Source organism: Notamacropus eugenii, chromosome 1 (genome assembly GCF_028372415.1).
Source record: "Notamacropus eugenii isolate mMacEug1 chromosome 1, mMacEug1.pri_v2, whole genome shotgun sequence".
In the NCBI taxonomy this organism is placed as follows: domain Eukaryota; kingdom Metazoa; phylum Chordata; class Mammalia; order Diprotodontia; family Macropodidae; genus Notamacropus; species Notamacropus eugenii.
This window is the reverse complement of record NC_092872.1, coordinates 256,865,594-256,890,251: the sequence shown is the minus strand read 5'-3', so window position 1 is coordinate 256,890,251 and position 24,658 is coordinate 256,865,594. Positions and strand designations below refer to the sequence as shown.

The 24,658-nt window shown below is 39.7% G+C and overlaps 1 protein-coding gene across 1 annotated transcript in view; it reads left to right on the top strand.

Annotated features, from left to right (window-relative positions):
- TSPAN3 (tetraspanin 3) overlaps window positions 1-24,658 on the top strand; it is a 30,898-nt gene that overhangs the window by 4,111 nt on the left and 2,129 nt on the right. Inside the window, exons 2-6 of the mRNA XM_072628647.1 lie at window positions 16,178-16,369; window positions 16,594-16,668; window positions 19,188-19,289; window positions 20,389-20,541; window positions 20,920-21,003. Coding sequence (XP_072484748.1) covers window positions 16,178-16,369; window positions 16,594-16,668; window positions 19,188-19,289; window positions 20,389-20,541; window positions 20,920-21,003 — 606 coding nt within the window. The remainder of the gene's footprint in view (window positions 1-16,177; window positions 16,370-16,593; window positions 16,669-19,187; window positions 19,290-20,388; window positions 20,542-20,919; window positions 21,004-24,658) is intronic.

Here is a 24,658-nt window from a genome sequence, read left to right as displayed (position 1 = left end):
TGTCTCAGGAGCAGCCTGGCTACATTTAGAGGTGCTTGCTGGCAGCCACAACAATCTAGAAGTTGTGCCCGGTCACAAGATGTCCAGGGCAGGGGGAGTATGCAGATCCATGAAGTCACAGGTCTTTGAGGTACTGAAGAAAGAAACACCCCTCCAGAGCAGCGCTTTGGTTTGGGTCCGAGGGAAACGTTTGGGTTTCCCAGGACTGGTGCAACCCACTTCGCAGCAAACTTTAGCATAGGCAGTGGAGAATGGACCCAGAATTTTATACTAACTGGAGGAAAGGTTGTCTGTTCTTCCTTTACTTAAAATGAGTGTTCATCATTTTGCTTTTCTACAGAAAAGTAAATGGTAAATGCTCAGCACTCCCTGCTACCCCCACAGACTTGACCTATCCTGGAAAATAGTTGGGCAGACCTTCTTTGCTAACAGGAGCTCCACCTCCTGGTACCAGCCTCTTTCCACCTTGGGGCCTGCTGGTTTTCACTGGACTTTAGCGAACTCTGCTTTCACCTCAGTCTTGGGGTGCAGTGCCTTAGGGTTGGTATAAGGCTACACTACTGACTGCATTTTTTGTCTGATCATTTAGTTCACTTTGGGAGAAAAAAAAAAAACACTTTCCCTCTCTCCCTTATTTCTGGGCATGTTGTTTTTCTGACCACTTCTATAAGGAGAATGGTTTTTTCCTTTTTCTTAGCTTAGCACTTGTCATGCATTAATATCCCCCACTTCAAACAAGTACATTGTGTGGAAAGTATAGATTTACCAAATTAAAAATTACAATTTGCTTTGCAAAGTGTTTACTGTGGCATTTGTTTAACTGGCAAATCTCCTTAGTGTCTTTATGATGATTCATTCATTTTTGGCACTGGATTGATTTAGTCCTGAAATCACAGTCATCTAGCTCAGGGCCTTCATTTTCCCAAACAGGCCAAATGACTTCATGCAATCTCTCACTGCTAAGTGGTAGTTTGAAGGTTTGAACCCAGGTGTTCTGATTCAGAATCCAATGCTTCTTCCCTTCAATTAAAAAAAAAGCAACACCTCATTTTGCATGGAATGTTTCAAGAACATCTCTCCCATGTAACATGAAGTATGTCTTTGCTTTTTTATTTGGGGGAAGGGAGGGATTGAGGCATCCTACTGCTGCTCTGGCTGAGACCTGTAAAACCTTTAAGATTGAGAATAGGTCAATGACTGCCTCTTCTGAAAAGGAGACTTTAGCAGGGGGCTGGGTGGGCTTGCTGTAGAAGTTAATGCTTTCACTCTTTTCTTTTGCCCTTGTTTTGCTTTGAGAACCTCATCATTTCTATGTTATGCTGCCTTCTCATTTTAGAAGTGTTGCTACACTATAAAATTGAGCTTTCTGATCCATTACAGAAAGCGAAATGATAACCTCCAAATCTATTTCTCTGGAGCAAGACATAATCCAAAAAGGAGTTGTCCATTATGATCTGACTCAAAACAGTTTGTCTTCACTGGTAATTGAATTGATTTATCTTTGAAATTTACTGTCTTCCTCATGCTGAATTTACCACACAAAAAAGGAAAGAAAAGAGTAAGATCATATAATGTGAACATATTTCTCCAGTGTGGAAAACGCCCATTTTCTTCATAGCTTTTTTATTTTGTCTTGCCAAAAAGAGAGAGAGGAAATCTGTGATTATGCATATAAAAGCTATTAAGCACACCTAATTCTTCAATAGTATCATTTGGCAAATTAGACCTGCCCCCCCTTCCCATGACTAAATCCCAAAGGAACCATTTTTGAAAGACAATATGTATAATCCATTCTTGGCCATTTATATTATCTAACTTCAACTCAGCAAAGCACTCCTTTCATTACTCCCTAATTGATTCTCTATCCCACAGTCTATAGAGCTGTGTAAAAACCTTTTGTTCTCAAGCCTCCTACACCCATCCCCTCCCTCTGCTGTTTCAGTCTAGGACCTCCAGCTCCTATAGCTCCAAATCCCGTGTCTTTTTCTCTTCCTTTTCCTCTGTTCTAGGCTCTAATAAAGAGGCTCATTTTGTACCGTCTTCCAGCCAATTGCCCCCATGTCATTCCTTTTTTTTAATCAATTTCTCTCTAGCTGGTAGTTTGTTCCTTGCTGCCTACAAGTGTGCCAGTTTTCCCATCTTAAAATCAAAACAAAAACTTGACTCTCCTATCCTAATGTCATCCTTTATCTCTCCTCCCTTTCACTCATCATCTCCACTTCTCTAGCTCACTTCTCACCCTGATCTAATACAGCTTCTGACCTAATCATCCAACTAAAAGTGCTCTCTCCCAAGTTACCATTGATCTCTTTCTTACTTGCTAAATCCAGTGAAATTTTCTCAGTCATTGGCCTTCTTAACTTCCCTATAGCATCTTCTCTCTGGGTTGTCATCATACCATTCTCCAGTCTTTTACCTGTGCTTTTCTGCTTTTTTTTTTTGTTAGATTATTCATATTCTGCCCCTCAGTGGGTATAACCGGAGGCTCTAGTCTAGTCCTTCTCTTCGTATGCTCTTGGTTGACACCATCAGCTCCCATGGATGACTCCTAGATCTCTGCATCCAGCTTCAGTCCTACACAGCCAACTGCTTGTAGGATATTTCAGACTGGAAGTTCTTTAAGTATTTCAGACTCGACATGTCTAAAACAGAACTCATTATCTTTGCTTTCTATAGAACTGTGTTGTGAAGGCAGCAGCCACATAACCCCGAATCTGACTGGTGTTGGTTTTTTGTCTTTGTATTTCAATGTTTTAAGTGTTTAATAAGTGTTGAATTGAATTGGATTTCCGTTAAAGATTTTGTATGATAATATTTACTGAAGGAGGAAATAGCATTTATGATCAGTAGAGAAGTTAGAGTGATACTTAGTTTATCTTTTGGAATCATAGTTCCTTTAGAATGTATTTTTAAAAAATCTTTATGAATTTTACAAAGTATGGCTGTGCACATTTCTAGCTAAGCAGGACAAAATGTGTCTTTACATAGATTTTATTTATCCCAGCCCAGCTTAAAATAGATTGGTCTGAAATAGAAGTTGTAAAATATGTAAGTTTATTTTTTGATTCTTTCTAACAACCCTTCCCCTCTCAAAAAACAACTTTCCCTACTCAGTTACCTAATGCTTTTATTCTACCCCATCTAATCAAAGCAGGAAAGGACCTGATACTGTTTTATCAACTTAATGTTGGCTTATATTTGAATGGGAATGTGCAACTGTATTATGTCAAACAACATTTTAATTTCAAGTTGTAGAATGAAAAGCTTTGTCCCTTAAAGGAATTTTCGATGTAGGTAAGCAGGTTGAGGGATTTGCCACTTGACTCCTCCCCACTTCCTCCCCTCCCCTGTGTCCTCTGTTGGATCCTAGAAGGGACTTTAGTGATCAGGTGGTCTAACCCCTTATTTTGGGGATGAGGAAGCTAAGGAAGAAGTATGTGACTTGGCCAGGGTCACACAGGGACAGAGAGTCTGGGTTCACATTCACATCCTTTGATGCTAACTATTTCCCAGGAGCTGTTTGGGTAGAAGAACCTCTGTACTAGTTTTAGGGTCCTCAAAGCCATCCACATATTCCCAGCATCCCTTTTTTTCCACTTCTCTGGTATTTATTTTTGGCATATTGTAAGTTATTTTAGTTAATATTTAATGTTTTCATACCATAACCCCATCCCTTTGCCTTCTGCATTTCCTGTCTCTGAGAATGAGATTTCTGATGATATTGTTGGCCTCTTTGGTAATAAAGGTATTGTGTGTTTCTTGTGGTGTGCTGAAAAGTTAATCTGCTAGCCAGTACTTATTTGCCATGTGGCAGAATAGAATGTATTAAGAAACCTAGAGAGGCATCCTCCATAAGGTATTTCTTTTCTAATTTTCTGACAGTTAAATTGGAAAGAGTGCTGGAGCACTTGGGTTCAGATCTTAATTCTACTATTTACTACCTGTGTGACCTTGGACAAGTCACTTAAATTTTTCAGACCTTAGTTCTCTCTTCTTTTCTCCCTCACTCAGGGAGTTCAATGAGATGATTTGAGGACTCTTCCAACACAAAATCTATGTGTGACCCCATGATCTAAAGGAAATATTTTCTGCATTGTATATTTCCAAGTCATCTATCAGTGGATTAAATGCTATATGGCCCTAGAGTGTAATGATAGGTTGGAAAAATATCCTAATATGCCACAAAATGTGCGATTGGGGGAAAAAAGAGGTCATCCTAACTTGGAAATCAGGTTTTGCTGTGTGCTAGCAAAATATTTTAGAAGATTTATTTGATTCGTTAAAACCCAATTGCATGCACTCAGTTCATTCAGTTCTAGCAGGAAATGCATTCTAACCATGACATTAAACATATTCAGAAGAGCTCACTAGGGAAAAAAAGCCTTGGTTTTCAGAATCACTAGGTAGCTGGCTAGCTGTATGAAAGAGATTTCCAGCCCCCCAAACCAAACTTGACTAATGTCTGTCTTATTTGTGAAAGCACCAAATGAATTGTCCATCTAATGGCTTGTGGCATGGTACTTGCTGACTCTGGGAGAACTTAGACCTTTTCCTCCTCAGTGACCCTTCCCTTTGTCCTTTACATGGGAGTTCATCCAGTGTGCACGGGGCCTTCCCCTAGTTCTCATGACATTATCTGGGCACTAGGGGAGCATATGAGGGGTCCATTGTTACTCTCCGCAAGACTAGCCCACCACCTTTTCTTTTTTTTAGCTTGATTTTATAAGGTGGTGTAGTGGATAGAGAGCTAGCCAGAAAGCCCTGGCTGTGTGACCCTGGACCAGTCACTTACTAACCTTTCAGTATTCTAAGCAACGCCCCAAGGTTGGAAGCTGCCAAGAAAGTGCTGACTTGCCGCTGGTGGAGCCAAAGAAATCACTTGAGGAAGGGGGAGGGGAATGAGCATTTACATAGCACCTGTTGTATGCCAGGCACTGAGTTAAGCACTTGGCAGATAATTCATTTGATTCTCACAAGAACCCCCAAGGTAGGTGCTATTATTCCTATTTTATACTTGAAGAAACTGAAACAAACTGCTTAAGAGATTTGTCTAGCATCCCAGAGCTAGGAAGTGTTGAGGCCAGATTTGAACTCCCAGACTCCACACCCCGTGCTTTGGGCACCATGGTGACACATACCTTCCAGGTCCAATTCCTGTCCTTGTCTTTCAAGTTTTATATCACTTTCATTTCTGAATGTATTTCCCTTTCCTTTACAAAATGAGCCATCTCTTAGAACAAAGAAAAATTTTAAATGAAAGAAAACAGTTTAGCAAAATCATTCCACACCCAGAACCCCTATCTTTGAAAAGAGAAGAGAGGCATATTTTCTCAACTCTCCTTGGGATCAAATGTGGTCATTTTCATTAAACAGTTTGGTTTCATTTTCTTGTTCTTTCCAAGTACGTTGTTTTAATGATTTTGTATGGTCCCCGTCCCCGTCCTCCCCCCCCCCCCCCAAGTTCTGCTTACTACACTCTGCATCAATTTATTTTCAGTTCTTGGTTACTACAAAAAGTGTCTTTAATATTTTGATGTCTAACTTCCTAGGCTGGTAAGTACCTAGCCACAGCATAAAAAAGAAATATGGACCTTTCACTGACTCAGCAAGTTGCTTTCCAGTATGTACAACTGGACCATGTTAAACCTCTACCGACAATTTATGTGTGAGCTCCTCCCCACAGAGTATGTCCTCATGTGTCACTTGCTGCCACCTCCTGTTCTGGTCATTCATTTCTCTCATAGTCTTTATGGTGCTTTTCTTGCACATCATTGGGCATTTGTTGCCGCCCATTTAGGCTATTCTGCACCTTTCCATTTCCCTTTGGATGAGTCACAATGGCAATTCTCTGTGACTAATAGTCCATGATTTGCAGTCATATGACATCAGTGGAAAATTGGTATCAAAAAGATGAGTTTTTGTTTGAGGGAACCAGCCCTTGGAATGGTTGAAAGTGCTGCTCTGTTTCCCAAATGCACTATTGCACCTCTCTTCTTCCTCCTCTTCAGTTGCAGGTCTGGCTTATTGCTGTTGAAGACTATAGGAAAGGATGATCCAGAACACTGTTCGGAAGAAGGGCTAATCAAAACAAACCTGAGGTTTCACCTTGGTACACCAATAACTGTAATAGTGTGGATGAAAAGAACAACTGTCACAAAGCATTTGTAGATCAATTTTTACATTATAGAGAGCAAGTCTGGCCCCATATAAGAAGTTAGGAGAAGACATCCCCTTCCCCTTCCTTACCATGGTTGGGGTGTGGGACTGAGGGTAGGGAGGAGGCCATGGTTGCGGGATATGGCATATAATGGCATTTTCCTCCTATGCTTTGATTAGTTTTGCCTAATTTTTTTCTTTCACTTTTTCTTTTTAAAAAACTCTTCATATAAGGGATGGCTCTTGGAGGGAAAGGCTACAAAGGGAAATCCAAGCAATGTAAAAGCAAAACATGTGAATAAAAATCTATTTTTGAAATCTTTTTAAAAAATAGTGATTGCAGATGGAAGATGGCCAATTTCTGGAAACAAGTTGGGTTCAGAGTTGTGAAAACATTTAAAAACGTTGCCTCTTTCCAATCTTTACTTGAACATAATGGCAAGAAAAGCTTGTTGACCAAACTATTTAACAGCAGAATGACTTTCTTGTCCATATTCTTGTTGAAGGGTGGTTTTGAAAGGTTAATATTCACTGAAGGATTGGAAATTATCATAAAACACATCATCAGAAAACATCTGAAGGCTGTGTCAAAGCTGGTCCAGGTTCTAGTCCAGAGTGCTAAGAGGAGGTGCTGGAGACACTCTGGATTGAAGGGGTGCTGACTTTGCCGTGATAATTGAAAGGCTGATTTGAGATTTAACTCATTTTACAGAAATAATAAATAATGAGTCCACCGAATCATAGATAAGAATATTTTTAGTTTTCAAGAGTAGAGTTGAGATCTTTTGGATTTGTTCTTGATACACAACATGTAATTATGGGAGCTTTGTACTTGGTAAAGGTGTCTGATCCGCTCAGTCCTGAGCGGCTGCCACTGAATGGCAGGATTAAAATGAAACCTATAAATAGGCATGCTAGAGAATGACTAGTGGGCATTTTATTTTTAGAAAAGGTTGGTAATTTAGGACCAAAGAATATATAGAGAGCATTACAAAATTTAAAATAGCTTTTATTATACAGAATTTTAAAAGTTTCTGCATGAACAAAACTAATGCAACCAAAATTATAAGAAAAACAGAAAATGGGGGGGCACGGATTTTGCAACACGTCTCTGATAAAGCCCTCATTTCTCAGATATGTAGAGAATTAAGTCAGATTTATAAAAATACAAGTCATTCCCCAATTGATAAATGGTTAAAGGATATGAACAGTTTTTAGACAAAGAAAACAAAGCTATCTGTAGTCATGAAAAAAATGCTCCAAAGCACTATTGATTAGAGAATTGCAAATTAAAAAATTCTGAGGTACCACCTCACACCTATTAAGAGTGGCTAATATGACAAGAAAGGAAAATGCTGGATGTTGGAGGGGATGTGGGAAAACGGGGACACTAATGCAATGTTGGTAGAGCTGTGAACTGATCCAACCATTTAGAACTATGCCCAAAAGGATATAAAACCATATATACCTTTGATCCAATAATACCACTGCTAGGTATGTATTCCAAAGACATCCTAAGAAAAGTCTTATTTGTACAAAAATATTTGTAGCCACTCTTTTTGTGGTGGCTAAGAATTGGAAATCAAAGGGATGTCCATCATTTGGTGAATGGCGAAGCAAGTTGTGGTACATGATTATAATGGAATGCTATTTTGCTATAATAAATGACAAGCAGCATGATTTCAGAAAAATCTGGAAAGACTTAATACACTGATGCATAGTGGAGTGAGTAGACCAGGAGAACGTTGTACACAATAACAGCAATATTATACCATGAAGAACTGTGAGTGACTGAGCTATTCTCAGCAATACAGTGATCCAAGACAATCCTGAAGGACTAATGGTGAGGCATACTATGTGCCTCCAGAGAAGGAAATGATACTGATTGAATACAAGCTGAAGCATGATATTTTTCACTTTTTCTTTTTTTCTTTTATTTGAGTTTATCTGATTCCTTACCATCTCAGGTGGGGGGCAGAGGAGGGAAGGAGAGAATTTGGAACTGAAAACTTTATATATTGGGAAGGAAAGGTTGGGAGTGATTTTCCATATACTTATAGTCTCAGCATGGGTGTTAAGGATTATTTGTTCTTCAGAATCTTAAGCAAAGAAGTGTTGCTTAGACTGTTAACTAATGTGACTGTAATTAGTAGACTTAAGATCAGAAGTTAGCGTCTGATGCCAAAGTGATTTTTGAGCCCTAGCTGATTGAGAGTGGCACAGTCAGGGCCATCCCTGGGGACATTGATAAATCTAATAATGTGAGTCTCATTAGCAATCCTATCCCCTTCCTTCTGGGTGCCCCTTTTTTCATTCTTCCAGCTGCCTTCCTTGGCTGAGGCCCCTCTCCTCTCTCCCTTCTTCTTAGATGACCCCTGCCACTACTCCCAGGAGTACTTACTTTATTTTTTCCCATTCCCATAGATGAAGACTTGTGGTGATTTATTCCTGAATAATAATGTCAACAAGGGTTGGTGTAGTGATACTATTGGAATCAAATTTAAGATGTAATTTCTTTATTGTATCCCTAGTAATTTCAGAAATCTTGACTCAAATTGAAGGCATGTACATGTGCCTGAAAGTTACAGATGTAGCAAGGCTATTTTTATTCCATCTTCCTGATGATGACATGAAAGTTCTCGAACGTTCCAGGCAAGGCTTCGAGTATAAACCCTGTGTTATCTGTTATCTTGAGGTATATATATTAGCTAACTAATTTTGGAGCCACTCATCAGGAGGTTGACCACAGAGTGGATCTTTTGGCTAAAGCTTCTCTTGAAGATCACCTAATTGACCCCAAAGTGATAGATTCGTGGATCCTTCGTGTCCTCACTGCTGTTCATGTGCCTCCTTCTTAAGCCTATTAATGGTTTGGACTAGTTCATTCCTTTCAGAGAAACTACAGCTCATCAGCATCCCTCCCAGTCTCCACCAGTTTCTAAACAAGTGCCCCCTGGAAAAGCTTTCTGTGGGAACATGCTGTGTGAACTTAGAAAACAGTATGGGCACGTGAATTTGGTCTGGCAGAGGGAGAAGACATGTGTAGGGCCAGGATTCTGGAGAATAGCCCTTTCTTGGGGTCTAGACTATGTGAGGGAGGAAGAGAAGCAGAAATTGTTTAATTCCTTCCTAAGGTAGAAAGTTGAGATCATCCTTACCCACCCACCCACCTCCATTAGTTTGAAAAGTTCCAAGTCAGTACTTCAGGCTCCCACGGCTGTCTTTGAGTGATGACTTACAAGTTTACTTTTCCCAGGCCCTATGTACAGCATTTTATCCTTTCTCCCTTGCCCTCTTCCTACTCTTCACCATAATAACAATCTCCATGACTTCTTTTTTGGGCAAAGCCCCAAACCTTACACAAATCCCAGCCTTATTGTGGATATTCATGAAAAAGATTTAGGACAATTTAGTTTTGGCCATTTTAATAGCTCACAGTACTCACTGACAGACACAATGTAATTCACAACTTCAGAAACCATTTTTGTTATAGAGTACTGATTTGCAAATTGCATATTGATTTTTTTCAAAGAATAAAAGGAATTGGTCAAGTTCCTACGAGCTTCCATGCTTTCCACTTATCCATAATTCAATTTGTATAAACTTGGATCTACCCATATGTAGTTGAAGGGTAATGGTTGTGTCACTAGGATTACTACTAATGAGTTGCCCACTTAGAGTGAATGGCTAAAATAGAGCTCTGGTATACTCCCAACTTGGCCGGGATAAATTGGGTTTTCACTAGTTTGCAGCCTGGTTAAAGAACTATTTTACATTCTGTTAAAAGGATAGACAGTTTTACAAATGGTATCTGATATCAGCCTGCTTTTGCCCTCTGTCTGGTGGCATCTGCTGGTGTTGGCTTGTTTCTCTGCCACTGCTTAGAAATCTATTTCTGACAAGTGCCTTAAACTGGGTACAGTGACATCACTGGAAGCCATTCACTTGCCTCATTACCAGGCAACACTTAACAGTGTAATTCCCATGTTACAAGAATCCTTTCAGGCTCATCACTCTTAATTTCATATCTTAAATGTAAATACCCAGAACTCTTCTGTGTACTACACTGAAAATCAGCTAGTATTTAACTTACCAAGGTTCTTTGTCATTTGCATGTTTTCAACCCACAGGTTTTTTTCTGTAGACCAAAATAACACATTTGTCAGTTCTGGGTATGCAAATGTAGTTTTCCTTTACTTAAGATTTGCATGTATTCTTTCCTATTTGTAAAGGATTATGATAACTTTTTTTAAAGGTTTTATCAACCTGATGAAAGACTGAAAAGTGGGCTAGCACCTAGCACAAAGCTTTACACGTAGAAAGTGCCTGGCAGCTTTATTGGATGACAGAGTGGACTATCAGGGGAGATTATGTCCCTTGAATACCTTCAAAAGGAAACTTGCCAAAGTCTTTCTAGACATATGGCTGCCTTTTGCCTACTTGGAGAACAGGGATCAGATGAGCTCTTTAAGTCATTTGTAATAGAGCCATCATATTCTTTTCCTAAAACTATTGTTTCTTTTATGGTTTGCAGTACCATAAAACGATTTAAAAGTTCACTTTTTAAAGAAAACAGGAAGTAATTTATTCCCCAGAGCTTGGTGGTACACTCTTGTAGTGTACTGGTGGGAAGGGTGAAGCTGGTGAATTGCTTAAACTTTAGAAAACTTTAGGAGCTCTGAACTAAAGTTGGGCTAATGTCGATGAATTGACTATCCTCACTAAGTCCAGGACTAGTATAGTAAACCTGGTAAAAGAAGACCATTTAGCTTTTTATGGCCGTAAACCACCCAGTTGGGTAATCCAAAGCAGGCTAAAGCTTCCGTGCTGATCAGTATTGCTGCTATACTTCTTACCTAGGTGAGACGTTCTCCAAAAATAAAGAAATCATGGGCAGATTTGTGTGATGAAAAAGGTAGCAAAGCATCTTGTGTGTGTGTGGTAGGTGTTTACTCAGTGTCTGAACTGAAAATAAGAGAAAATAAACTGAAAAGAAAGGATGGCTAATAAAGTCAAATACAGTAAAGTTTCATTGATTCACATTTCATTCAAAAATTTGTGGATAGTGCCTTAAGTTTACCTTTAGCTTTGTACTGTTTATAAAGAAAAGGGTTTGATAAGCAAAGTATAATGTAAGCAAGATTGCAGGCTCTTCATTCTGTTTAAGCAAGCACATCTTTTCTAAGAACTCTTAAGTGTCCTATGAAATTGAATGCTGGTAATTTTATGGGTTAACTTCAATAAAAGGATTTCTACCTAAGACTTTTAATGCTTTCTTGAAATAAAACTTTAACCATCCTATAATCCAGACTTTTTTGCTAATAGAGACTCACCTTCAAGTTATCTGAACAAGTCACCACATTTGTGTGTGTATGTATACATGTATATTTTTTTCTACATGTGTATGTCCATATCACACCCATGTAAGGGGTCACTTACATACATTTACATAAGTAATGTGTATTTACTGTACCATATACGTACACTTATATGGATACAAGCAGAAACTTTGCCTTCAGAGTCTGTTTGGTCCATCTCTTTATCACGTAGTCTCTTGATTCATTACACAAGTCTCCCTTTGCCTTGCTGCCTCTGATTAAGCTTGGCATCCCAATTCACCTCTCCTGTGCAGGCCAAGGATTCAGAGAGGAAATGAGGAAACTCCTGAGCCCAGAGAGGATCTGGCTTGGTAGGAGGTGTTAGAACTAGGAGTTCCTTGGGATCCGGAGCTTTTAACCAGCATGCCAAGGAGTATAGGCTGTGCAAAGGGGAATAATGTGAAGTAAGACTGGTCCAATACGCAAGAGCCAGATTTGAGGGCCCCAGTTTGTGTTTTCTTAGAGGAGGTAGGGAGCCACTGAAAATGTTGAACAGTGGGAGTTATGTGGTCAATTAATGTGCCTTAGGAAGTTATTTTTGGCAACTGTGGGGTGACGGAAAGACTAGTGAAATTGGAATCCAGAGATCTGAGTTCAAATCCTGCCTCTTGGTCTCAGTTTCCTCATGAGTAAAGTGATTGGTGTAAAGCCTCTTCCAGTTCTCAGGTTTTATGGTCCATTGAAAGATGAATCTGACGAGGAAGAAATTGATGAGGAAGTGATAGTAAGTGCTGAGTTTGGAATTAGAGGACCCAGGTTCAAATCTTAGTTTTAATATTCCCTCCAAGTCTGATCCCCAGTTAGTGTATATGTTTGCTCATCTGTGACTGGAGGGACTAGATTACTCCATAAAGATCACTTACAGCTTTAGATTTCATGGTACAAAGATCATAAGATTAGTAAGGTCATCTGGTCCAACTGTTTGATTTTGCAGAGTACTAGGTCAGAGGCACTTTTTAATAGTCCAGAAGGTGGTTGTCAGTGGAAAAGAAGGGGCCAGTGTAAAAAATGTGCAAGGACAATCTATGGGATTGGCCAACCAGTTTGATTCTTTGTTTCCCCTTAACTTCATATCTGAAGATGTCTGAGAGGAGAGGCAAGCTTAACTGGGAACAATTAAGAGTTCAGTTTTGGACGTGCTGAATTTGAATACCTGGTAGGACATCCAGGTAGACATAACCCATAGGTAATTAAAAAGGAGGGACTGAAGTCCAGGAGAGATGATGTGGGGGAGAAGGTCACCAAGAGACAATGCAGAGGAGGAGGAAGTAAAAGAGCCTTGGGGGACAGGGCCACCCACATTGAGGATTTGGGAGGATAATAAACCATCAGAAGATCTTGAGAAGGAGCTGTTGGACAGACAGGAGAACCAAGAGAGCTAAACAAATTTCCTTTATAAATTCCAAAATAGAGTTGAAATTGGGTCATCTGAAACACAAGCTATGTGCTGCTGTACTCAAGCAAGTGTTTTCTGTCCTGATAACTTAGAATAGATGGTAAATGTGAGTCTGGAAATCAGAAATAGGTTCTCATAAGCATCTTCACTTCCTTCTTTCTCCTGTGCATGCATGTGATTTTTGAATCCTTGAAATACCATATTGCAGAGGGATAAAAGCAAATCTCCAGAGCTGCCAAGTTCTGGTTGCTGTGGGAACCAAAGCTGTGAATTGCTTAACTCCTACACTTAATTTCAGGAGAAAAGTGCTAATAAGCATGTAATCAGTGGTATTTTAAGGATCTCCAAGCATTTAATCCAAATCCCTCTCCTCCCAGAGCTCTGTAGTCAAGGATGTCTAGTGAGGACAGTCAATAAATTGCTTATCCTGAGAGAAGGCATAATTCAAAGACTTCTGCCAGTGTGTTACTCAGACTGATTTCCCTGTCTCTCCAAGGTAGCTAACCATCTTAGGATAGGGCTAATTGCTAGAAACACAGTAAGTAGTTATATGTATTAGCAGTCAAGTCCTGGCTGGGCCACCTACTAGCTTTGTCATTTTATGCCTCTTAAACCACTGAACCTCACTTTCTTCATAGGTAAAATGAGACCTACCGGTGCTAACAATCAGTGCTTCTAGGGTAAAGGATCCTAGCTAGCAGCCGTCCCATATGTAGAGATGGTCAGGGATGAGACAGGCCACACAGGGCAGGGCCATCTCATCATCTTGATCTATAAATCTTACCACTGGGTCCACATGGCTCTGGAGGAGAAAGTGAGGCTGGTGACTTTGCACAGTCCTTCCTCACTTCAATCCAATCCACTTGCAAGTCATGGTCCTGATGTCATGCTCCTCTTTGAGAATGAAGGACAGCCAACAACAGACCACACTGCATCTCCTGATCATCTCTGAATATATTGTGCCAGCGAGCAGAAAATGAGGAGACCAGGGAGGACCAGAAGGAGGCAGTCAAAAGAACGTGGCAGCCACTCCAGATGGCCTTCTCACAATGCTTTCCAGCTTTGTTTTTCTGCTTCAGAAGTGAAAAATCCATCATATTCATGAGCAAGTCATGTAATTTCTTAACTTTACAAATAGAACTTTTCTTTGAGGTTTCCTTAACTCAAGAACCTGAGACTGATTCTTATAGGATGGGACTAAAAAGGAAAGAAACCAAAAGGAAATGGGCAGAATCTCAACTTCAGTCCAAGCTGAGAGTTGTTGACACTTGAACTGAAATGGTCTGAGCTTTAAAAGAATGGTGCGATTAGTCCTCCTTCCTGTGAGATTCTTGGTGTTCTGCAAATTAGCCTAAATGTTACAACACTGTGCTGAACACTGCATTTATTTGCTCATTCACACATAGTGACATTGGCCTGGCACACTGGAGTAGCAAGAATGTTCACACTTCTTTCCCGCTGTTTTTCTCCCGAGTTCTTAAAAACTGGGTTAAGTATCTCAGAATCTATTGCTTTTAACAAGTGACATACATTCTCTCAGTGGCATACAACCTATATTCTAATTACAGAATCTCAAAGAGCAAATCATTGATACAAGAGTTCTGTAATGATATTTAGTCTTGTGGTCATCTTGGTGCCTCCAACCAACAATACTTTCCTAGTTTGTGATACAGAGGATAGAGCCCTGAGACTTCGGTCAGGAAGACCCAAGTTCAATCTGGCCTCAGATACTATCTTTGTGACTCTGGGTAAGTCACTTAACCTTTATTTGTTTCAGTTTCCTCAGCTGTAAAATGGGCCTAAAAATTAATGGCACCTACTTGTGGGGTTGTTGTGAGGATCAAATGAGATAATATTTGTAAGTTGCTTAGCACAATGCCTGGCACATAGTAGGTGCTGTATAAATGCTTATTCCCTTCCCCCTTACAGAACTTGGATAATGTTTTTCATTTTGTGACTTTAGTACCCAGCAATGAGCTTCACATATAGTAGGTCCTTAATAAATGTTCATTTATTGTTGTATCATTAGTTGTCTACAGATGTGTCTCAGGGATATATCTTTCATTCTTCTCCAGTGTGATAGTGTGCACATAATACATGCTTTTAAAAAGTTTGTTGAATTTGAATCTGTTCATTTGCTCCTGTACCATATCTCAACCTGAGTAAAACATCAGGCATTTTGGTGATGGGGTTGTGGTTCCGCATCTAAAGGACAAGGCCAAACAGGGTGAGGAACGTGTTGATGGAAGTATCGTCACCCAAAGATAGGTTGGAGGGATTGGGAGTGTTTCCACACAGGTAACAGCCTTGGAAGTGGGGTGGCAGTTGGCAGTGTTAAGTTGCTTGAAGGAATGACATGTAGGAGAGAAGGGAGAATTTTTCCACTTGGCCCAGAGGCTGGAAGTTCCAGATTTCAGTTCAGTATAAAAACAAACTGCCAACAACTGGAGACATTTCAGAGTGAAATTAGGGCCATGTTGGGGAACTAGAGGAGCCGGGGAGATGTTTAGTAGGTGCTTCTGTGTGCTAGACACTGTTAAACTCTGTGGGGATGATACAAGCCCTTTCCTTAAAGAAACTTACATAGTCCCTAAAGAGGAGGGTGTAGTACCAACCCTGTAAGAAAACATGACCTCTGGATGGTTTGATGTGAACAGTTTTAGCTTCTTAAGTTCAGACTTCACATGAAAGGGATGAGCATAGAGGTTTGGAAATAGATTTCGACTTAGGAGGAATCGAGAGAAATGTGTGAAAACGTGTATGAGCTAATGTCCCATCAATTCATAGCTTTTGAGTTGAAGAGGCCTAAGGTCCTTGTAGAAGCAGATTCAGGACAATAATGTCACTGACAAGAACATGAAAAGTAAGGCAGACTCTGTATAATTGTAGGGACAAGGAAACAAAGTGTTGTCTATGCTGTCAGGCTCAATTGTTCTATCAGCTATTTTGCTTAACTGGTTTTTCTTCCTTTATTATGGAGGCTTCATTTCTGGGCATGAAAGGTCTCTAAAATACAATGGAAAAACAAAAGATGTGTGTAGTGATATAAAAAAGAATAACATTACCCAACTTGTTTTCAGAATACTTTCTTTAGCTAATAATTGGAGTCAACAGTCAGTTGGTTAGCCTAACTAATCCATGTCTAACGGAGAAATTAATCATGAAGTCATAGCTTACCAACTAACGAGAAGAACTTTCCTGGGAGGGGGGAGGATTTTTGCCAATTTGTTCATTTTGTTTCCTGCAGGCAGCAGCAGGCATCTTGTGCTACGTTGGAGCTTATGTCTTCATCACTTACGATGACTACGATCATTTCTTTGAAGACGTTTACACACTCATCCCTGCTGTTGTGATTATAGCCGTAGGAACCCTCCTTTTCATTATTGGACTAATCGGATGCTGTGCCACCATCCGAGAAAGCCGTTGTGGACTTGCCACAGTAAGTTAGCATCTCACTGACGCCACAGCCTCAGAACGCATATCCCTGCTTGATTTCTTGGGCTTTTCTTCCAAATCTCATGAACCTTCCCTGGGTTTCTTACTGTAGATCCTCCCAAACTGTCTCCATATTTCACTTTGAAACTAGATGACTTTTTATTGAGTGTATTAGGTTTATGCTTTTAAGTTTATATATTGAATTTTTTCTGAATTTTTTCCTTGCAGTTTGTGATCATCCTGCTGTTGGTTTTTATCACAGAGGTTGTCGTCGTGGTTTTGGGATATGTTTACAGAGCAAAGGTATGAATGTTAATTTTGTTGTCTGTCTTCAGTTTGTGGTAGGCCCAGAATTGGAAGAATGTTTTATGAGTTATTTATATTCAACTTGAACAGCATTCACTTCAAATGATAGTAAAAATGTTTGCCTTTACAAATCATGTACTGTTTAATTTCAGCTACTCTTTTAAAATTTGCCAACTACAATATTGATCGGAAATTATTCATCCAGCAAGGTTTCTTTTAGTCCTGTGAAGTGAAAGAACGCATTATCAATGGTGCTGCTACAGTTTTAGAATTTTGAAAGTAGCATCACAGTTTTAGAAGTTACAATGCAAATTGACTTAGGATGAGTCCTTGAAACTCCTTCCAAACAGCCATTCATACCACTCGTGTTGGCCCACTCACCTGACACGGGGCTGTACCACCAGGAGTGAAGGGAGCAGAGAAGTCAATGGCAATTTTGAATTTTATGAGAAAGTTACTGTTGTTCCATAGAAATAAGGTTGGCCTTTGGCTTTTAAATGATAGCATAGATATGGAAATAAATTATATGTAAAAATGAAAAGGTAAAAACATTTTTTTATATTTCTGAGTAATTGTAGTTTAAAAAAAGCACTTGTGCTAACACACTGGAATGCTAAGTGTTAAGCTGTCCAATTTTACTTTATTCTGCAATAGAGATGGGCATCATATTATATGGGTATATAGAGATCATAAAAATGGGAAAAGGACCCAAATGTACAGAAATATGTATAGCAGCTTTTTGTGGTGACCAAGAACTGGAAATTGAAAGGATACCCATCAACTGAGGAATGATTGAACAAGTTGTGTCTTATGAATGTAATGTAATGAATCTTATTGTATTATAAGAAATGATGAACAGGTGGTCTTCAGAAAATCCTGGAAAGACTTATATGAGCCAATGCTGAATGAAACAAGTAAAACCAGGAGAACATGGTTCACAGAAACAGCCATAGTGCACAATGACTGATTTTTGGTAAACTTAGCCCTTCTCAGAAATGCAAGGATCTAAAACAATTCCAAGGGACTCATGATGGTAAATGCCACCCACATCCAGAGAAAGAACTATGGAGTCAGAATGCTGAGTGAAGCAGACTTATTTGCTTTTTTGGTTTTGTTTTTTCTTTCTCATATTCTCTTCCATTCATTATAATTTTTCTGTGCAACATGACTTACATGAAAATGTGTTTAATAGGAATGTAAGTGTAGAGCCATATTATATTGCATGCCATCTTGGGGAGGAAGGGAGAGAAAGTTTAAAACTTATGGAAGTGAATGTTGAAAACTAAAAATAAATAAATTTTAAAAACAGGGAAACAAAGAATTTTTGTTCATATAGGTCCTTTTCCTTTGATCTCTTGCAATACAGACATAGTAGTGGTATTGCTTGATCAAAGGGTATGTAGTATGTAGTTTTATAACCCTTTGGGCATAATCCTTTAATTGCACTCTGGAATGGTTGGACTAGGTCACAACTCCAACATCAGTACATTAGTGTCTCCATTTTTCCACATCCCCTCCAGCATCTCTCATTTTTCTTTTCTGTCATGTTAGCCAATCTGATAGATGTGAGGTGGTATCTCAGAGTTGTTTTAACATGCATTTCTCTAATCAATAGTCATTTAGAACATTTTCTCATGTGACTGATAGCTTTGATTTCTTCTTCTGGCAACTGCCTGTTCATATCCTTTGACCATTTGTCAGCTTGGAAATGACTCGTATTCTTACAAGTTTGGCTCAGTTCCCTATATATTTGAGAAATGAGGCCTTTTTTTGCAAGAGAAATTTGCTGCAAATTTTTCCCCAGTTTCATGTTTTCCTTCTAATGTTGAATGCATTAGTTCTGTGTTTGCAAAAGCTTTTTAATTTCATGGAATCAGAACTATCTATTTCCCTTCCCATAATCCCCTCCTCCCTTGTTTACTCATAAGCTCTTCCCTTAGCTGTAGATCTAACAGGTACATTTTTTTCATGCTCACCTAATTTATTTATTAGATGCTTCTTTATGTCTAAATCATTTTTCTATTTTGACCTTGTCTTGATATATGGTATAAGATCTACTTTTTACCAAACTGCTTTACAGTTTTCCCAGCAATTTTTGTCAAATGTTGAGTTCCTAGCCCCAAAACTTGCATCATTGGGTTTATTATCAAAGACTAAGATTCCTGTGGTCATTTACTGCTGTGCTCTGTGTACCTAATGTGTTCCACCATTCCACTACTCTCCGTCTTAGCCAAGACTAAATGGTTTTGATGACTACTGCTTTGTATAGTCTGAGATCTGGAACTGCTAAGTTGTCTTCCTTAACTTTTTTTTATTGATTCCCTTGATATTCTTGACTCTTCGTTCTTCCAGATGATTTTTGTTACACTTTTTTTAGCTCTATAAAATAATTCTTTGGTAGTTTGGTGTGGTGAAGGAAGGTATTTCAGTGACTCTCAAGCAGCTGGGTAGGGGTTTTAGCTGTAGTTTCTTTTCCCAGCATCACTGAGAAAATGAATTACTTGTATTGTCTTTAGGTTGAAAGTGAGGTTGATCGCCGCATCCAAAAAGTGTACAAGACCTATAATGGAACCTCTCCGGATGCTGCCAGTCGGGCTATTGATTATGTACAGAGGCAGGTAAGCCTAACACACTGGCATGGTTTTCTGTTTGTTGTTGTCCTGACTGTCTAGATAGTGGAGCGAGTGCACCTGCCTCCTCACTACTTCCCTAGAGTAACATTTTGTAGTCTTAACCACTTATCATTGGGGACCACTACCCAGTGGTGTCCTGGGGTCCGTGTACTTGACTTTAAAAATATTTTGGCCACTGTTTATTCTCATGTAACTCGTTTTCTTCGTAAAGCTGCCCACGTTTGTAGCACAGAGGAAGTTGAAGCTCCTTTGCCCTACGCCCTTGAGCAGCTTTATCTGGTTGCCCAGTTACAGTCAGTTCTTTTTCATTGCTTTGAAGGCACCTGAGTTCAGCCCCCAACCCAGCCATGTTGCCTGGGCTCACATGCTTTTCCTTTAGTACCAGTGGCCTCCCTTGGTAAGTTTACAAGGTGTTTATAAGTGGGAGACTCTCTCTGTGCTTTTAGGAAGGTATCTAGAGCACATGGACGAAAGAGTTTTCACATTTCATCCTGCAGAAGTGAGCCAACACATATTTAACATATAAAGATCTTATGGGCTATATTTGCTAGGAAAAATCTACAGTTTTTACTGAACATGTTGAATGTTCTGGAGTATATGTTTTAATAGCTTTGATTCATGACCATAAATGTGACTTGGTAAGTTGCTTTCTTTCTACCCTCCTCAGTTCCTCAAGGATCTTTTTGGTGGGCATACTCTTCCCACTGAAACCAGTCACAGCCCTAATCCCACCACACCTCTTGAGATGGTCTGCAGGAGCCATGGTGGCCAACCTTCCAGTGTACTGATCTCTGAGATGTCAGGCATGCCCCATATCTTTGAGGCAGCCTGTGCCCAAGGTCTTTCCAGCAAGCATTCTGCTGGCATAGCCCTTCAGGTGCCAGGGTCACCACCACTCTAGGTAGGCAGCAGAGGAGGTCTCATCTGTAAAAGGAGCATTCTGGGTCCTGCCTTCTGCATCTCATAGAGAAAAAGGGGTTTTATCCTCTTTATTGCGCTTAGAATTTGGGCTCCATCCTCAGCTAGCCAGCCTGTCACATCCCTTGTCTTGTGAGAAATAAGATTTTCTTTGTCTTTCCTCTAGCTGCACTGTTGTGGAATTCACAATTATTCAGACTGGGAGAATACAGACTGGTTCAAAGAAACAAAGAATCAGAGCGTCCCTCTTAGCTGCTGCCGAACATCAGCCAGCACCTGCAACGGGAGCCTGGCCCACCCTGCAGACCTCTATTCTGAGGTAAGTCCAGCTGCTCGCAGCCACTGCTTCTGTGACTGCCTGAGACTTGGTGGTGATGCCCTTTTTTGTGCTGTCAAACACTCTCGAATGCATTCTGACACAGCAGATGTTAATTTAGCTAAATTTTGTCAAGTATCTCCCATGTGCAAAATTCTGAGGAACATGCAGTGATCAGTGAGACCCGACAGTGTCTGCCCTCAGGAGCCTATAACAGCATCTCTTCAGATTCCTTGCCCTCATTTTATTGGAATGTTTTGTTTTCTTCCTCATTCCTCTTGCTCCTGTTCCACTTTGACAATGAATAGTTGGTTGTTTGTAGGTCTCTGTGCTTTTACAAGGGACAGAATCTGATTCTGGGTTGTTGTTGTTTTTTTCCAGGGTTGTGAAGCCTTAGTTGTGAAAAAGCTCCAGGATATCATGATGTATGTTATTTGGGCGGCATTGACATTTGCTGCTATTCAGGTAAGACACACTAGAAGGTCTGTCAAACAAATGCTTCATGATGTCATCCCTTTTCCCAGTCGTCAGGTGCCCTTTGGTTAGAGTTCTGCATTGAGTAAAACCTCATAGCCTTAGATTGGTTAGAAGCCATTGAGGTCTAGTGAATGCCTTACTACCTCTATTTTCTGGTTTCCAGACCCAAATCACGGTCAGTCCAGAAAAACTGAAACTCTGAGAGTTGGGGAACAGACAGCTGAGAGCTTAGACGGTGAATGGAGTGGATCTGGTCTGGAGCTTCTCCAGTCCTGTCTGTATTAGGAGCTTTGTTGAAAAGTAAAAAAAAAAAAAATTCACAACTTTTCATATTGGACAAAACAGTTTGTTTTCAAATTGGCTTAACTTTATTTGAGTGCTTTTATTAGAAATTAAGTGGCATCATTTTTTTTATATCTTTGGACACTTTCCACTTTCAGCTCCCAATTATCCAACGTTGTGTATCTGAATTCATTAAAATTTAAATAAACAAGACAGAAATGATATCATTACCACCAGTGATGTTCTTCTGAGCAGCAGAGTAAGCCATCTCCAGCTAAAATATCATTATGGGAACAGTCAGTGATTAATGCAGAATGTTTTTTTAGCGATTAGTTGAGATTCTCGCATCAGTAACGCAGGGAGTTACAGTGCATCAGCACATTGTCTGTGATGTCTCATGTGGGTCCTGTCATCATCATCACCATTGTCATCCTCCCTCCAGTCACCCACGTTCAGAACCTCAAAGTCCTCCTTGACTCCTGACTCCCCCTCACCTGGCATATCCCCAGCATTGCCAGGTCTTGCCAGTGCTCTTTCCACTCTCTTTCTCCCATCCATTCCCATCTTTCTCCTCACTTGGCCACCACCATCATTCAGGCCTTTATCACCTCTTCTCTGGACTCTTACAGTGGCCTCCTAATGAGTCTGCCCCCAAGTCTTTTCCCCTATCCAATGCATCTTCTACACAGCTGCCCAAGGAATATTTCCAAAGCCTGGGTGTGACCATGCCATTCCCCCAGCTCCCCATTCTCATTAGCAACCAATGCACATTCCTTTTTTTTGGCATGTAAAGAAAGCTTTTTGTAGTCCAACTCCATTCCCCTGTCCAGCCATGTGACCCAGGTCTCCCTTGTACACACATTGGTTCTGACTGCCCAGTCCCCTGTGATGCATCTCCCTGTCTTTGCAGAGACTTGTTGAGGATTCAGCCTCCTCACTTGCATTGACTAGAATCCTGCTCCCTTTAACACTGGACTGGTGTCATTGCTTGTAGGAGACTTCCAGATACAGTTTGTTTCTGCTTCTCTCTGAACCTGTTGTTTCCCCTAGTAGAGAATGAATCCTTGAGGGCAGGACACTCCCCAGTCTTTGGCCCAGCATCAGAGTGTAGCAAGTGCCCCGTTACTGCTGCTTGATTCATTGGCCTGTCTATTGATTAGTGTATTAGTGCAAAGTCAAACAGATGAACTCTTTTTTACCCACCCAGAAGTTAAATGATTTCCAGATTACGAATAGAGGGGTATGGGTCTGAATCAATTTTCAGAGGATTACTGATTCTCTGTAAATTAAAAATACTAGTTACAAAAGTCCCCTGATAGACGTGCTGAGAAGATCTTTCTGCTCTGCCTCAGCTGTGCTCCAGAATCAGAACTATTGCTTCTGGATTCCTTGGTGTCAGTTACTTGAGGGGTAAACCTGGTACAGCAGAGAGAGGGTCAGCACTTGAAGCAGGACAGCCTAAGGGGGAGTCCCCTGCTGGCACAGGGCAGTGGGCAAGTCACTTCACCTCTGTTATTGTTTGAAGGAACAAGTTTAAAATGTATTAAGCAAACCTTCAGAAAAGGGAAGGGAAGAAAAATCTAGTTGATTCATAAGCCAATCTGTAAGGGATGAATCTAGGTCAGATGAAAAACTTCAGTCTCTACAAATGGTTCCATGATCACAAAAGCTGTCCTTGAAAAGATTTTCACATCTGTGCAAATGTATGTATTGCATGTAAAATTATTGCAACTGTTTCAATCAAGATCTCCCCTGGAAAATGAGACCTTTCTCATGGTTCACTTTTGTGGTCCAGTGGGGTTTACCTATATATCCCAATATCTAGCCTTTCTGTACTGCTCACCATATTATACAGTCACAAAATCAATGCTTATTAGTGCAGAAACAGTCCCGTAAAGAGCTTGGCTTCCTAATGAGTCATTCCTGAACTGTTTACATACTGTAAGTACACAGTCCACCTTGTTGACATTTGAAAAAGGCGTTCCCCATTAAATGCATTAGCTTGAACTAACATAGACAAACAAATTCTAGATAATTTAAGAAATTTAGGTTTGAACTAGCAATTAAACCGATCCTCTCTAGCATAATTTCAAAATACCCACGCATTCTCTTAAAATAACTCTTCCAGGCATGAAATCTGTTTTAAGAGCAGCTATTAGAGCATTTTAGGAAATTTAGTAGGTCTGATCAAAGAAAAAGAAAAATTTCCTGTTTTTTTTCCCCATAAGATAGTCATTTATTATGAAGAAAACTGACCAGTTGGCCATAGTGATATATAGTTCCAAAGCTACAAAAATGGATTCATTTAGCCATTGATTACTGAGCCTTAGTGAGGGGAGTCCACTACTGTAAGAGACTGTGTGTTCCATTTTGGGATAGCTGTCATTCACACCAGGCCTAAATCTGCCTCTCCAGCTCCACATAGTTCCTACTTCTCCCCGCTTTGGAGCTGATCAAGACAAAGCTAATCTCTTGCTTCCACAATTTAGCCTTTGAAATATTTGGAGAGAAATCTTCCCCTAATGCCTTTTCTTCTCTAAAGTAAAAGTTTTTTCAACTGATCTTGATATGATTTTGGTGGAGGCTCTTTGGCATTCTGGCACCCCACTCTGACATAACAGAGCATAGTATTATTACTTCCCTTGCCGCAGTACTATGCTTCTCTTAAATGTCCATCAGCTTTCAGAGGAGTGTGGGTCTTAGAGTTGGAAGACATCTTATGGATGAGAAGACAGGGTCTGAGGCTTAATAGAGCTCTGATCCCTGCCAGGTACATTTTATATTTGGATAGCCTTGATACAGATAGTGAAGGTGACTAAAGGGAGTTACTAAATGATATTTTTAGTAAATGCATTCTGAGTTTTAATGTACCCAAAATTGTGCTTGGACACATTGATGTTATCAGTCTTTTAGAGTTATATTTTTGTATAAATATAGTATCATTAATAATGTTGATATTATTAATAGTATTTTATAGTATTCTGTAATATTATATATTTTTAAAAGCTGTGTTGCTATTTTCCTTTTTTTAAAAAGCATTTAGAGATGGAGGTGGTGGCAAGTTCAATCTTGATTAGTTTTGATGAAGTTTTTAGTTGGCTATTGAATTTGATAGTCATAATTTTTAGTTTTATAGGTAACAGGAATTACCATTATCACTAAAGATTTTAGTGATGTAATAAATAATGTTTCTAAGTTTTTCACTTAAAGTGTTATATAATATTCAGTACTACAAAATTCCAGTACAGCCAAAAACTTTGTAAAGTCCTTTGGAATCCAAATTGAGATTCCATGAATTCATTAATTAATACTCAGATGTATTACTAATTTAGCATGTTGGCCTGAAGTATTAGTTTTTCTT